Genomic DNA, 15815 nt, shown 5'->3' with positions numbered 1-15815 from the left:
GGATTAGTTAAACCACAAACTATTCTATGTAGACATCCATTCAAAATTAAAACTGCTTTTATTCTATTCAATGTTATTTTATTCCGAAAGTGAATTAATTTAAATCAAATTGCAGCCACTTTTGTTGTGAATAAGACCATGCAAATTGAGGTTCAATGCAGTTCACAGCCACTTTTAATTTACACCCTTTGCTAATGGAATTAATTGTCCAGACTGCCTGAGCTCACATAGGAATCATGCAAAGGTGCGAAGAGTAAAGCGTGATGCTCTCATCTGTAGGCTTTTTAACCTGCCAGCAGCCCAGCCTCCTTGGGGTGCTGCTCCACTGTCCTCGTTACCACCAGATGGCACAGCCCTGGGTGCTCGGTTCTGCCTGAGCCGGAGGAGGTGTTCCTGTCTTTCCCTGTCACCTATGAAGCAGTGACAGCTCAAGCATTTCATGCATTTAACGGGAGGACCGCACAGACATGCAGCACATATCGACGAGGGGCCAGGAGGAAGCACTCGACCCAGGAGAGTGCATTCATTGACCTCTGTAGGCACTGACAGCAGGGAAGTGCACATCACAGGGCACACGGACCTGTGTTTTCAGTGGACAGCGTAAAACCTGATAGTCTGCTTCACTGCTTCACCATGATCAGATTGGTGGAGGTGTAACTGAATAAGAACCATTGAAAGATGTCACTGCGAAGGAGCTATAAATAACCGCTCTATTTCCCTTCCTCAATCCGATACCTTTTTATTATTTTTTTTATTTTTTTTTTTAACTTATAACTGGCTCTAAATCATAGTTTGTAATTGCAAATCTCCATGCAATTTTTATACCTCCCAGCACTGAAGTGAAATGAAGGGAAGTACGCGGGGCAGTGCACTTCCCTAGTGCTCAGCCCCTTCCCTGACCCATCAGCTGGAGGCCTACAACCCCCAAACACCCCATCAAATCCCCTTCCCTGATGCCGAAACACCTGGAATGCTGCCTGTTGGGCACAGACATGTGCCTGATGGTCTCTTCACCTTTTTTGAGCATTATTTCCCTTGGATTTATAGCACAGGGTTTCTGCAGTTCTCTGCTCCTTCTGCCTATACCGCGTTGGTATGAATATGGCTAGAAGTCATCTCAAGCTTTTAGTTACATTCAGACTGGGGAGGGGAGAGAAGAGGGCGAGAAATCTTTTTCTCGTTTTTCAGCATTCCCTGGAAGTCAATGACGAGTCTGTCAAGAAGAAAATACAGCCTCGCTGTCGATAGCAATGCTGTTTGTCTTTCTTTACCACTCTTAAAGCTTCCTAAAAAGAGAAAGCAAATTAAAAGCAGCATAACAGTTACCCGTAAGGGGCTGCTTACTGGGGGAAGGGAATGGGGTGTAAGTATTTGTTTAAAAGTGAGATAGTAAAGTATAAAAACAGCTCTAGGACTAAAAGTTTACGTGCCGTTTGCATCCAGAAAAGCAGCTGGGGAGAGCCTTGGGGCCCCTGGAAGAGAGCAGTTGGGTGAAAGCAGCCACTCAGTGAGGAGCCCACGCTCATTTTTCGGATGTCCTTTAGAGCTGCCACCTCCAGCACCTCCAGCACCTCGCTGCCGCCTGCAAGGGGCACCCCCAACACCTCGGGCAGATCCTCCTGGGGGGGAAAGGGGGCCAGAAGAGCGGTCCCCGCCGGGGGGGCGGCTCAGGGGAGGCAGGGAGAGGTGCCCCGATTTCCTCCTTTCCCAAACCCCCTCCAGCAGCGCCGCAGCGGCTCCCGGCGGGCAGGATGCGGCCCCGGCTCACCCGCGGCGGGGAGCCCGCAGCCGCCAACGCACCGCGGTTCTCGAGAGGAAAAACAGCACAAAATGGGGGAAAAAAAATAAAATAGAAGAAGCAGAGCAAAAGCCGGAGAGTCGCAGGGCACCGTCCCCCCGACGGCGGCGGGGCCGGGGGTCGCTGTCGGTCCTGTGGTCCTGTAGGGCTGCCTGGCCTGCCGGGGGAGATGCCGGGGACTGGGGTCCGGGGCTCCCAGTGGGGGCAGCCCGGCTGTTACCGTCGGGGTACGAGCGCCGGGGAAGGCCGGGGGATGCTCTCGCCCGGGATCTCAGAGCAGCGAGCTGCGGGCTGCCTGCTGCTGGCGGGGCGGGCGGCTCCTCCGCAGCAAGCAGCCCCAGGGCCCCGCTGCGGGGCACCGGGACGGGAAAGGCAGAGCGGCTCTCACCCCGCTCAGCAGCAGTCCTAGCGGGGCTTCATCCCGCGACGGCGGCTCCCTGGGAGCTGAAATCCCGCAGCTCCTGCCCGGCCCCGCCGCTGCTGCTGCTGACCCCGGGGGAGAGGAGCCCCTCAGAGCCCCCTTGGGTGCCACGCACCTGCCGCCGGGAGAGCCCCGGGCCGGGCGGGGGGCTGGCAGGGAGCCCGGGGGCCTGCCTTCCCCGCTGCCTCCCGGAAAAGCCCGGGAGTCCTCCGCCGAGGAGAAGGTAGGGAGAAAAAGCAAAAGAGGAAGAAGAAAAAAAAGAGAGAGAGAAAAAGAAAAAGAAAGAAAAAGGAAAAAGAAAAAGAAAAAGAAAGAGAAACAGAAAAAGAAATAAGGAGAAAGAGAGGGAAGAAGGGGAAAAGGAAAAAAAAAAAGGAAAAAAAAAGGAAAAAAAATAAAAGGGGAAAAGGGGGGAAAAAAAGGAAGGAGAAGAAGAAGAAAAAAAAAGAGAAAAAGAGAAAAAGAAAAAGAAAAAGAAAAAGAAAAAGAAAAAGAAAAAGAAAAAGAAAAAGAAAAAGAAAAAGAAAAAGGAAAAGGAAAAGGAAAAGGAAAAGAAAAAGAAAAAGGAAAAGGAAAAGGAAAAGGAAAAGGAAAAGGAAAAGGAAAAGGAAAAGAAAAAGAAAAAGAAAAAGAAAAAGAAAAAGAAAAAGAAAAAGAAAAAGAAAAAGAAAAAGAAAAAGAAAAAAGAAAAAGAAAAAGAAAAGAAAAAGAAAAGAAAAAAAAAAGAAAAAGAGAAAAAAAAGAGGAAACGATGAAAGGATGAAAGAAGAAAAGGAGAAAAGGAGAAAAGGACAAGAAAGTTAATCTGGTTAAAATGGAAATAGTAGTTGCCTGTTAACATCAGGAGTTTCCCGGAGGAGGGATTTCAGCAAGGTTGTCAGGAGGATTTAGCGGCCGGATCCACGACAACCAAGGCTGACATAAGCCCTGCCTGGGGAAGTAAACACAGGAGAGCTCAGGTTTCTGTAAGACACAGGCACGGGAGGCTTGTGCCCCGGGGGGGAAGAAAAAATAAAAAATCGTAAGGGAGCAGGGAGCTACTTCCAGGGCGAGCAGAAATTACACATCTAGCGGCACGTTCAAGATTCCCGTGTAAAACCCCGAGAGCTCAGGGTGGCCGCAATATTTTGGGGGGATTCAAGATTGTCCCGTCCTCCGCCGGCCACAGCCCGTTTCCCCGGCCGCCGTCCCGGCCCTCGCAGGCCCCCCGAGCCTTTAGGAGCAGAAAAAGCAGGCAATTTTTGGTATTTACGTTTTTATTGATTTGTTTCATCCCGGAGAGCTGCCGGCGGCCGGTACACGCTGAGGCTGCTCCCGGGCTGTGCTGCAAGTCGGAGCCGCACGCCGCAGGCTGCTCCTGCTAGAGCAGGACTTTCCCTCCCCAAAGGTCCCCATCCTCTTCTGCTTTGGTTTGCCCTTGGGTTTTGGGGTGGGTTTTTTTGGCCAGCTACCATCAAAAGGGACCAATGCGGGGCTGTGCCCTGAGTCCCCGGGAGCTGCCCCTGCCCGTCCTGCGGGCTGTGTGTAGCAGCGGCGGGGCTCTCGGGGACTGCGAGCACCACCAGGATGTCCCGCAGGGCGACGGGGCACGCAATCCCCTGCTCCTTACAGAGCAGCGACACCCGCACGAAACACCAAAACAGCCGGCGTGCCACCAAAACGCAACCGCATGCACGGAGGGCAGGAGGGCACGGCAGAGCCGGCCCTGCCTCCTCCTTCAGCATCGCCCCTCGCCGCCCGCAAGCCACCCCAGCCACCTGTACCTCCAGCGGGGGGAGCCGGCCGGGAACACGGCCTCGCCGGCTCCAGCGGAGGCCGAACACGAGCTGCCTTCCAGTTTCCGTCGCCCTCCGGCAGGTGCTCGCCCTCTCCGGGGCCGGGCAGCCTCAGCCCCAGCCCCAGCTCCAATCTCAGCCCCAGCCTCAGCCCGGCGCCGCCTCGCCCCCCGTCCCCCCGCTCCCTCCCGGGTCACCCCCGGCTCCCCCGGTCCGGGACGAGGCTCCCGGGCAGGCTGCGAAGGGCCCGGGGAAGGCGGGGGGGGGGGTCCGGGAGGGAGGCAGCGGGGCACAGGGCGCCCCGAGCGGGCTCTGTCAGGGAGCCGGGATTAAGAAAACGCGAGGCAAACAAACAGGGGGGAAAGAAAATAAATCCCAGAGCGAAGCAGGATAAAAGCCGGCAGCTGCGGGTCCTCCTGCGAGCCGAGCATCCCCCGGCCCGCTCCTAGCAGGATTGTTCCCAGGCTCGGCTCCCCCCTCCAGGTGCCCGGGGGGGGCTTCGCAGGACGGGGCGGGCCGGATCCCCCAAATGCCAGTGGGAAAATGCCCCCCCCAACCCCATCTCCCCCGCGCCCCATCCCCGCCTTACCTCTCCCCTCGCCCCCCGCCCTCCGGGGCCGGGGTCCGGTCCCCGCCGTGCCCTCGCCCCCCCGGTGGGCGGCCCCCTCCCTTCGTCCCCGTGCCCCCCGACGGGGCGGGCCTCGCCGGGGGCGGGCCGTCGGGCTTGAGGCTGTGCCGCGGCGTGGGAAAGCGCCTCACAGAGGGTTTGCTCTGCTGGCGGTGCGGAGCCGTGCCGAGCCGTGCCGAGCCGAGCCGGAGCCGTTCTTCCTCCCCCCCCCCCAATCCCCCTCTCCACGGCCCGAAGCTCCCGGATTTATTTATCTCTGCCCCCGGCCCGGCTCCGAGCTGCGTCCCCTGCCCGCCATGAAGCGACCTTGCGAGGAAACTACCTCAGACAGCGACATGGACGAGACTATAGACGTGGGGAGCGAGAACAACTACTCCGGGTGAGTGCTCCCCACCCCGGGGGGGAGGCTGCTGTGCCCGGGGGGCAGCGGGCTGAGCCCCCCCGATGGGCTCAACGCGGGGCCGCCCCGTCGGGGCCGCCCCCGAGCCCCCCGTCCCGCTGCCCTGCAGCCGGGTGCTTGGGGTCCGAGGCTGGAAATAAGGCGAGCCCGAGGTGGCCGGGGCCGGGGTGCTCACTGCCATGGGGCCGGGGGGAGCTGCGCGGGGCTGGGGTTGCTGTGGCCACCTCGGAGGCACCCCACCGGTGCCGTCTTGTCCGCATCGGGGGATGAATGACAGCCAGACGGCCACCGCGCTTGTTGCTCCCTCGTGGAGAAGGAAAAACCTTTCCATACTTGCGGGCAGTGCAGTTTTAAAAGCGGGTTTTGCATCCTGCTCCTGGTGCTGGGCCAGCCGCGGACGTGGGCAGGGATCCCGGCTTCCTGCGCGGGCACCCATGGACATGGAGGTGATGGACGGGAGCGACAAAACCTGGCTGGCCGGGGGGAGCTGTGACATTGCATGCACCTACTGCTGCCAGCACGGGCGGATAATACCCGTGTTTTCCTTTGGACTCGGTTCTCCAGACTGTATTTTATAGGCATGGCTATATACAGTGAAGACGAAGTGGGCTGAGCTGGACAGCGAGCTGTCTTCAGACAGGGACTTTATTTCCAGCGGAGGTTCTGGCAGTAGAGCAAGCAAAACTGCAATGTCTCTTTCTGCAACAGCACCGTGCGGTGCAAAGCCTCTCCTCCCAGCATTTAAAACAGCAGAGAGGGGACTGGGAATGCTTAATGCGGTGACCAAAAGTATCTCCAAAGAGCGGTGGCAAGCCGTGCAGCACCTGACATGCTTTTCTTGTCCTGCAGGCAAAGCAATAGTTCTGTGATCCGATCGAACTCCCCAACAACAACGTCTCAGATCATGGCCCGAAAGAAAAGAAGAGGGGTATGTTTTGCTTCATTCTTTTCCCGTGTGACAATTTGCATGTGTGCTGTGAGATTTTGCCCTTCAACGTATTTATAAACTTAATGTGTTTTGTTTTTGGGACTAGATTATAGAGAAAAGGCGCCGTGATCGTATAAATAACAGTTTATCTGAGCTGAGGCGGCTTGTGCCAACTGCTTTTGAAAAACAAGTAAGCCCTTTTTTTTTTTTTTTATTCTGTATCTCATCTGGCAATGTTAGTTCTCTTGTAAAGCTCATTAAAATAATATTGTATGTGTCCTGATCTGGCACAAAGCAGGCATTTCAATAAAATGCTTTGTTGTGGCGAAACTATTAGGAACATAATTCATCATAAAGCTGAAAAACATTTCCATTCTTTGGCTTGTTTTCCCTTAAGGGTAACAGTGTTCGTGTTGCCTCTGTTCTTTCGATGAATTCCAGTAGTGGTTTTGTTAAAAATGCACTTTACTTCATAGTAAAAGAAAAAAAAACAAAAACACACAACAACAACAACAACAAGCAAGCCCTCCAAACCTGTATGTTGATTAGCTTTCCTTATAAATCTTTAGTCTCCTTTGTCCCTTCGCTAGGGAGCCTTCATTTTTAATCTGCAATTTCAGTGGCAAACTAATGGGTCTGGTTTCCCAAGAAGCGAACAGGCTGTTTGGATGATTCAGGTTTTAAAATGGCTGGTTAGAACCAGTGCCTTAGGACCAGGCCCAGGCAGTGTGAGCAGGGGAAGTCAGCGGTATTTGCAAGGATTTTTGGTGAGAAAGTGTTCAATGGGACGGCTGGAAGGATGCAGCTGACTTCGGCGAACTTGGGTTCAGCTCCTAGGTTGTGAAGTTGCAGGCCAAAAGTTTAGAATACAATCAGTGCTGCAAAAAGTGAACTTTGCTTCTGCCATTCAAATTAAATTATTTAGTTACTTTTCCATATCTTGATTTTTTTTTATTCTGGGGGGGTCTTGGTTCAGTATTTAACATTGTTCCTGTTTTATGGATTATATCAGATCTGTGGATCTGTGCAAGTGATACTGAGCCTGAGCGAGAGGCACCAGCTGAGAATAACGAGGCTGACTTCCTCGTAATCAAAGATAAAAAACAGAAAGTAAACTTTGAGACCAGGCCCGTGGGGCGCTGAATTTCTGGAGTAGCTAAGAGCAGCTAGCACCCCCCTGTACGAGGCCTGTTACATCTCTTCTTACAAGAACAAAAGACAGCTAGAAAGAAATTTGGAGTATTGCAATGATAGTAAGAGCATCCCTTGTGTCACCTGCAATATGTTTTTAATAACTTGCAGTGGTAGCCGAGCCCTTCTGTAGGCTCTGGCAAAATGGAGCGACAGAGGCATTTCCAGCTAGATAAACAGGGGCAAGAGACAACAGTTGTTTGTCCCATTTTATTGTTTACTTCTTGAAAACCACAAACATTATAAAACAAGTCCTACAGAGCCTTTGGAAATTACCCAGCAACATGCAGTTTTTAGCTATTAGTCACTCTCACTGAGACGGCTTGTACTGTGTCTATGGAAAAGATGAAGTCTGAGAAAAGCACAGGATGTAGCCGCATGTAAAATGCAGAATTCTGGTCAAAAATTCACCAGGGCACCGAAATTTTATAAGGAAATGCCGAAAGCAGGAAGAGAATCTTAAAAAAAAAAAAACATGGATGGGGGTAAAAATAAGCGTGCGACACTTTTTGTTCAGAAACCCCTGCCATTCCTCTGCGATATGCCAAGGACAAAGTCATCGGCCCTTTGTCAGCTCCTTGACATTCAGCTCACTGAAGTGTCCGAGCGGGGGCTGCTGCGCTTCCGCCTGCCCTCTCTGCCTGCCTCCTGCCCAGCTCCCGGCCCGCTGCGAGGCCCGCGGCCGAGCTCCCTGCCCGTGCTGCAGGGTCATGCTCCAGATATTCCAGGGAAATGTATTTATTTATTTATTTGGTAGATTAATGTATTATCACTACCTTTGGGTTTGCGTCTTAGACTTTTCCAGCACCCATAGCAGTGCGAGCCATCCCCAGTAACAGGAAAGCTCCACTGACAGAGGAGCTGAGCTCTTTCTTTTTCATGGCACTCAGCTTCATGTCCCCGCAAATGAGGCCTCTCAATAACTTTAAAAGCCGTGGGCTGTGTGATTGTTTCTTTTTTCAGTAGAGAATGAGAATAGAATATCCAGCAGCCAAATGACATGTCAAAAATTAATAGGCTATTAAGGAAGAGGGATACTTTTCGGTGTGTGTCCACAGGGACACCTACTGGTAAAAGCAGAAAAAAAAAATGCTGCAGCAGGGTCCTCATCACTAACTCTGCAGACCTGTTCTGATGGGTTTCCATTCATTTTTGGCGGTTGTTTGGTTAAAGAGAACATGCTGGAAGTAGTGTGCTGCTCTCGTTTCATGAAGATGTTACCTCTGCACCAGCTTCAAGGCCAGTTACACTGAACTGTAGCCTCAATAAAGCCAAGTTGTGCTGCTGCTGATGGTTGTATTGCTAGGCAGGAGACAGCATTAGTCCTCAGACCATGTCTGGGATGCAGATGCTCATGAAAGAATTAAGCTGAGAATGTCCTAGTGATAGGGGAAATTGAAACCGTAAGGCTGAGCGCAGTGGAAAGTATATCAAATTCAAGTTTCTAGTGCTCATAAGCCTTTATTTACACGAGTCTCTTATCTCAAAGGGATCTGCCAAATTAGAAAAAGCGGAAATACTGCAAATGACAGTGGATCATCTGAAGATGCTTCAGGCGACCGGAGGTAAAGGTAAGGAGAGGACAGTTTCTTTTCTGATACTTGGGGAAATCTCAGCAAAAAGCGCTTTGACGAGCTGTGATAGGCGTTTCCAGATTAAAGGAGTGGAAATCAATGCTAATGGCAGGATTGAACTCGTGGGAAAGAACTACTGGGACAAAAGAAGCACTTGACCCTGGGCTTGTGTTTGCTTTCATAACACTGTGGGAGTAAAGGCTTCATTCACAGGCAGCCCAGTCAGAGATTTGTTTGGGGTTTCCAAAGAGCACTGAAATCTGCACAGGGAGACAAAACAAATACACAAACACCAAACATAAACAGGAGGTTTGTGGCAACAATTGTGGAGCGCAAAACCAATGTTAAGGCTCATTATACAGCAGCTATACCAAAGGAAGTGGATGGAGAGGAGCTTTCGTTATTGTTGGTGCATTTGCTTTGTTCTGGAGAGACTTGTAAAATGCGAGGTTAGACAGCCTCATCCCCCAGAACAAAATCCAGCCTCGGGATACGCAGCTCTAGGTATCAGACGGGCCGGCGGGCAGACTGATAGTGGTGCTATCTGCGCTCCTATTTACGTGCTCTATTTGTTTGTCAGAGGTCTGGGTAGTTCCTCCTCAGCCAGGGCTGGCGTGACGCAGGGGCCGCACTGGCTGACCCATTCGATCAGCCGGCTGCCGTGAGCCGAGCGCGCCTCGCTTGTGCAAGCTGACAGTCCCGAGGCTGGAGGCCAAGCGATTTCAGCCACCCATGAGGTACTCTCCGGAGTCGTGATTTTGGAAGTTACTGGGAGCAGAAAACTTGCTTGCCTTCTGCAAGCACCGTCTCACGTGCCATTAGTCGTGGTTATGGTTCAAACTGCTGTGATGCAAACCAGACAATTTTTCATTGACCCATTGTGCCGTGTAGGTACCGGCTACAAAACAGGCTACCGCTTCTACTTTCTCCTTTTTTTTTTTTTCTTTTTAATTAAACTAAATTTTTTTTACACGGGATTGGGTTATTGCATCTCTCTGCACCTTCTTGCAGTGATTACAGGAGTCGACTTAAAGTCAGCACGTGCATGACAACAAATGGTTTCCTACAGGAAAGCCTGTTGGAGGCTGGTGTTCTGTTATTTGTTAAAAATTAACACCGAGCTGATATGTGTATTTTCTAGGTGTTAAGAGACTTTTGTTAGGAGTTCATCTAAGCTTAAAATTTAAGGATAGCACATTCTGTTAGAGGTGAAAGGGATTTTATTGCCCTTCATATAACAGACACATATTCTAGGCAAATGTGCAAAATAAACCCTAACAAAAATGTTAATTTTATGTCACTGCATGCAGGGAAAAATGTCCTCTAAAGGCCACTATTTAGTTGGCAAAGCGACGCTCTTGAAAGTTACGAAACACCAGAATTTATCGTGCTTATGCAATTTGAATCCAGATCATCTCGTGTGCCGACGTGGTGGTGCAGCCTTTAATTACATGATTGCACGCTGCTGCTCCACAAGGTCCGTCTCGTTTGGTGCCCAGAGCGAGCAAGGCTCATATGCTGAGGGCGGTGGTTGTTGCTTCGTTGCATCCTCCCCATGCAACACGGAGCCCGGCTATTGCAGCCTGAGCTGTGCATCATGCTGCACCATTCCTCGTAAAAGCTGCAGCAGTTTCCCCTCTCCAGAATCTGTACCGACAGCGGTAGGGCCAGGAGGTGAACCCCATGGGATTTAACAGGAGCCCTCCTTCTGCGCTTCCTCCCCACCCAAAGCAAGCAGTGTGGGCGGTTGTTTTATAACCGGCTCAGGTCGGGTGGCCCAGATAATATGTCAGGGGTGGAGGTGCTGGGGATGGGAGCTGTCAGGCAGAGAGTGAGGGCTGTCAGGGTGCAGGGAGAGGTGCCCGCTTAAGCCCACTGCCACCCGTGGGCAACCAAAGCCGCCTTCGAAGCCTGGCGAAGCCTTCCTTGCTGCCCCGGGGCCCGTAGTGGGTGGCATGTTGGACTAACACTTAGCTGTTTCACAAATGCTGCGGCTTTATCTTCTCCTTCTGACCCAGAGATAAGGGTAATCTCACTGCGCAGATTAACAAACTTTAAGAAAAGAGGTCTGCAAGTTAGTACCGGGCAAAGTTTAAGCCTATGTTTCCTGCTCGCTTAATGTTTTACTTTGCACCCTAAGTAACAGCTTTAAATACAATTTCTTAGGGTGTTTTTTAAGGCTGACATTTGTTTAATTTGCAAGTGTAGCTATTCCCACTTCATAACTCATCTTCTGAGCCAGAAACTTCCTTGGATCAGAAAAAAAACATGAGTTCCATCATTTTGTCTATGGACAAAAGCTGTTATCGGGGGGGAGAAATGGGTGCCGGTACCCTTACGCTGCCCTGAGTTGAGAGCTGGGGACAGCCTGTTCTCCTCTTCCTGGCACACAAACTGAGGATGCCCGAGGCTGGGTGGTGCTGGCAGCTGCTCAGCATGCTAAATCTGAGGTGGGCACGGCAGCAGAAAGGCTGATGTGGCCTCGGCTTTTTGGAGCCTCTGCAGCAGGCAGGGAGGGAGGCAGGGAGTCAGGCAGGGAGCTGCTGCTCCTGCAGCCCTGCGTGGACTCGGTGTGTTTTGACGCAGGTGCAGGCGATGGTCTCGTGGTTGTGTCGAGTTGTTGCTTGGCCTGGGGCCAGCGCTTTTTGCTGACAGCACAAGCAAGCAAAGGGGAAGAGCAATTAGCCAACAGCAAGTAGCTGGCTGGGACCTTGGTGTCGTTTTATTGCAGCTTCAGTGCAAATTGAGCTCAGGTGACTGACACCTGGGTCGGAGCCGTTGGCGGCTGTGCAGGACGGGTGCACGGCTCTGCCCCGTCACTTGAGTGCCTGGAGCCCCATCTCCTCATGGGCTGGGAGTGCCGAGTCACTTGGCTGGTGTACTCCCGTTCCCATGTCTTGGCCACCTCGTAGGAGACTGACAAGGAGCTGGCATGGCCAGGGCTCATCACAGAGCCAGCTCAGGCTTGGGGGGAGCTGGGGACAGCCACGTCCCTCATGTCTGCAGTCCAGAGGGAGGGAGGGAGGGAGGGAGGCCTTGGGGCCTGTGGCGCGGAGGCAGTCCCCAAGCCAAGCTGCTGGCCACCAGGCAGGCACCCACTAGCTCACTCACTGCCTGCCTGCCTGTTTTTGTTTTGTCAGAAGTGCACTGAAATCGCTGTGTTTTCAGAATGGTTGTGACAGAGGAGTCTGTGTCCTGACAAAAACCCCCAACCTGTTGTACTCACCAATCTGCTAGTTGGCAAGGGTTTTTCTGGGGTCTTGTACAGCGTCAGGTAGACAAAGTAGCCTGAGTCAAAAGCACCGCTGAAATTTGGTGGTGTATAGAAGGCTGGGGATTAGGGCTGACATCTGTAAATGTGCCTGCGTTTGTTCTACGATGCGGATGTACAGCCACAGAAAGGCTTTTCTCTAGCCTGAAAGTTGGCAAAAGTGAAAGCAGCCATCTAAGTGGCTTGAATTTTTCAGAAATACATAGATTATTTCATGCCAGAGTGTGCGAGGTATTGCTGCCAACGTCCTCCGTAATAAGGGCATTTGATCTTTCTAGACTAACACACATCACAGTCACATATACCTAAAAAGTTTCACTGAAAGCAAGAGGAAAAAAACACCATGATAGCTTGAGAGTGGATAGGATTTTATTTTCCCAAGGAGAATAACTTTAAACTGAAGCGGAATTGTTTTCTGTAGTTGAAGGGGTGCAGCTTAACCACTGGATTTGATACTAAACCCTTTAGAAAGGGAGTATCTTCTCATGTGCATTTAATAAAACATTTTTTTTTCAAACGCTTTTTGTCCCAAGCTTGTGGAGCTCCAGTTGCTGTTTGCTGAAATGCCTCATGGGCCATATGACCGTCAGTCTTCCATCTCCAAATTAGCAATGGCATTACATAAAACGTTTTCTCAGTAAAGCTTTTTATTGTGTGTGTGCAGAGTCATGACAAGATGTTTTTAGTTTGTAGTTAAATAACACCGTATGCCACATTGTCCTAATGACTCTGTGAAGTAGATGGGACCCCAGCAGCAGTCACAAGTATCTCACAACATCAAGAAATAGCTCAAGAGCGTTGATGTGAATGTGGGTGTAGGGAAGAAAAGGCAGCACAGTGCTCACGAGCTGTCTGATCGTCTTTGTGCGTAGAAACGTCTCCCTCACTCACATGCGGGGTCAGCACCACACTGCAGAGGCTTCCTGAGGTATTGCAGGAGGGGCGTCGTGTATCTTCTCAAGAGCCACGAGTACTTATGGTCTTAATTCTTTCCATTTATACAGAATGCAAAAAAAAAAAAAAAAAAAAACAAGCCATAGCCTATTGCATTACAGGAATGGTCACACAAATCATTTACAGACCGGAGAACACACTTTTCTCCTGGCTGACCTTAACCCGTTAAGTGGCAAGCCCAGGGGCTGAGGGAAGTTAGGCGTGCCGCCCGATGTTGCCTGGGAGCTCGGCTTGGCACTCAGCGCGTCTTTTGCCCTCCCCTTGCAGGTTATTTCGATGCTCACTCCCTGGCCATGGATTTCATGAGCATCGGCTTCCGGGAGTGCTTGACCGAAGTCGCCAGGTACCTGACGTCCGTGGAAGGCCTCGACACCTCCGACCCGCTGCGCGTCAGGCTGGTGTCCCACCTCAGCACCTGCGCCTCGCAGAGGGAAGCCGCCGCCATGACCTCCTCCATGGCCCACCACCACCACCCCCTGCACCCCCACCACTGGGCAGCCGCCTTCCACCACCTCCCGGCCGCCCTGCTGCAGCCCAATGGACTCCACGCCCCCGAGGCCGCCCCGTGCAGACTCTCCTCGGATGTGCCTCCCCACGGCTCCGCGCTGCTCACCGCCACCTTCGCCCACGCCGACGCCGCCCTCAGGGTCCCCTCCGCGGGCAGCGTGGCTCCCTGCGTCCCCCCGCTCTCTACCTCTCTCCTCTCCCTCTCAGCCACCGTTCACGCCGCCGCTGCCGCTGCCACCGCTGCTGCCCAGAGCTTCCCCCTCTCCTTCACCGGCGCCTTCCCCATGCTGCCCCCGAGCGCAGCTGCCGCCGCCGTGGCAGCAGCTACGGCCATCACCCCGCCGTTGGCCGTATCGGCCTCTGCCAGCCCCCAGCAGGCTGGCAGTGCGGGGAGCAGCAAGCCCTACCGGCCCTGGGGGACGGAGGTGGGAGCCTTTTAAGCGCCCCCTCTCCTTTCCACAGCCTGCTCCCTCCTCTCCCTGCGCACACACACACATGCACACGCGTGCGTGCACACGTGCACACTTGTGAGGCTCCTGCGGTGGCCTGTCCTCGCTGAGGGCAGAGGGGATGCCATCACCCCGGGGCATGGCAGCGGTGCTGCTGTCGCCGCAGGTGCCGGAGGGGACGTGGGGCACCCCGCTCCTCCCGGAGGGTCTCGCCGAGGGCACCTCGAGGCAGCGGCTTTCGGAAACGTCACGACTGCCTCGGCACGCGGATGTTTCCTGGGAGATGTGTAGGCACTAGGACTAAGAATAATCCTGCGGCTATGCCTCCGTATTTGGCGGAGAGGCGAGGGATCGTACCTATCAGGTCTCCTGGGGCTCGAAAACGAGTTCAGCTTTCCTAAGTGCCTGACATTTAAATGATAATAAAAAGAAAATTTTATATATATATATATATGTGTGTTCTGCTAAAACAAATAACATTGCACAGGTATGGGAATGGTCTGGGAGAGAGGGAGAGTCCTGCGTGCGGCTTCAGGACGTTGGTATCTTTCCAGGAAGGAGTGTGCTCTTTTAGCAGCCAGGTTCGCTTAGCCCAAAGACTGCCAAGAAAGAACGTTCAGTCTGACAGGCCTGGTTTTCGCTTGCTTAGTCTCCTTCCTTTGTACAGACTTGCCAAATTGTGACATCTAGCATAGCGTCGGTAAGAGCGATTATCTTATCAGTGCTCGGATTAATGAACGTTTCAGCACTGCCTGTGAGCCTTGAGGCACCCTTTTTTATGGCTTAAATACGGTGCTAGCTCATATCTGCACAAACAGCGCGTCTGTCATGCACCCAGGAGTAACCACCTACTTACAGCGTGCACACTTCCATATGGCCGGCTCATGTCAATGCGAGAGACTCGGTGCTGTGAGAGTTTAAATTAACTTATTTAGCTGCAATGGGACATTTACTGTCAGCCGACTCTGTGCAAGATCCCTCTTCTTTTCACTATCAACTTCTGGGATAACGATCGCTCTGGGTATGAATGAAGTTACGGTAGGGACAATTCTTAAATTGGCTATTAACATGCCAACATTGTAATGTGGGTTTGATTCCAAACCAAAATGAATGTATTAAAGGGGATGGCAGTAAATTATTTTGTCAATACCCAGACAACTAGTGCTGCATAAAATGTTTTGCTTTCATTTTTTATTACAGTGACTTAAAATAACCTAAGTATTTTAATACATCGAGTCAAAAACTAGAGATTTTATGTAAAAAAAAAAAAAAGTAAAAATAAAACACAGCATGTATTATTATGCACTTGATTTCTCTGCTGTGTGGAGAAAGCAGTAAGCATTGAGAATGTTAAACATTATGCAAAATATACTTTAAAATATTTGTTTTAAAAATACTGTACCTAGTCGGTCTTTTATGCATTACTTTGTTAACCTTTTTTTCTATGCAAAAGTCTTTACATATCACTAATTAAACGAAGTCCTTTTTGACTGCGTTTTATGGATGATTTGTTGCAGATTTTGTTTGCTCTTCAGGAATACTCGTGAACTCTATTGCTCGAAACGCGTCTGTCAGCTCCTCCCCCCTCTCCTGCTCCTCTCTCATTCAGAAAGCCCATCTCTTATGGGATGTTTTGAAATAGGCAGAAAAACAAACAAACAAACAAACAAACAGTAAAACAGCATTGATTTTTAGGCTTGTAAACTGGTTCTGCACTGGTGGGGCACTTAATAAAATGGACACATCTGTCCATCCTGGAGAGCTCCTCAAAGCATTGAGGTTTCTAGATCCAGCTTTCATTCAGATCCTCACTAAAGGCCTGTGTTCAGAAGGGGAAAATTTTAACACAATGACATCCTTTATCATCTAGATGAGAGAGGGAAGTTTTTACCCCCTGTCCAGGTCTTCTAATTTACCAG

General features: G+C 51.4%; 1 protein-coding gene across 1 annotated transcript; it reads left to right on the top strand.

Moving 5' to 3' along the window:
- The first annotated feature begins 4678 nt into the window (after positions 1 to 4678).
- HEY2 (hes related family bHLH transcription factor with YRPW motif 2) lies at positions 4679 to 15386 on the top strand. The gene is made up of 5 exons (XM_027454592.3): positions 4679 to 5001; positions 5872 to 5950; positions 6057 to 6140; positions 8631 to 8712; positions 13208 to 15386. The coding sequence occupies exons 1-5, from the start codon at positions 4919 to 4921 to the stop codon at positions 13885 to 13887; spliced, it is 1008 nt and encodes a 335-aa protein (XP_027310393.1). The 5' UTR covers positions 4679 to 4918; the 3' UTR covers positions 13888 to 15386.
- Positions 15387 to 15815: the final 429 nt, after the last annotated feature.

The sequence above is a fragment of the Anas platyrhynchos genome, chromosome 3, assembly GCF_047663525.1.
Source record: "Anas platyrhynchos isolate ZD024472 breed Pekin duck chromosome 3, IASCAAS_PekinDuck_T2T, whole genome shotgun sequence".
NCBI lineage: Eukaryota > Metazoa > Chordata > Aves > Anseriformes > Anatidae > Anas > Anas platyrhynchos.
Note: the sequence above shows the minus strand (reverse complement) of the source record. Positions and strands in the feature narration are given on the sequence as shown.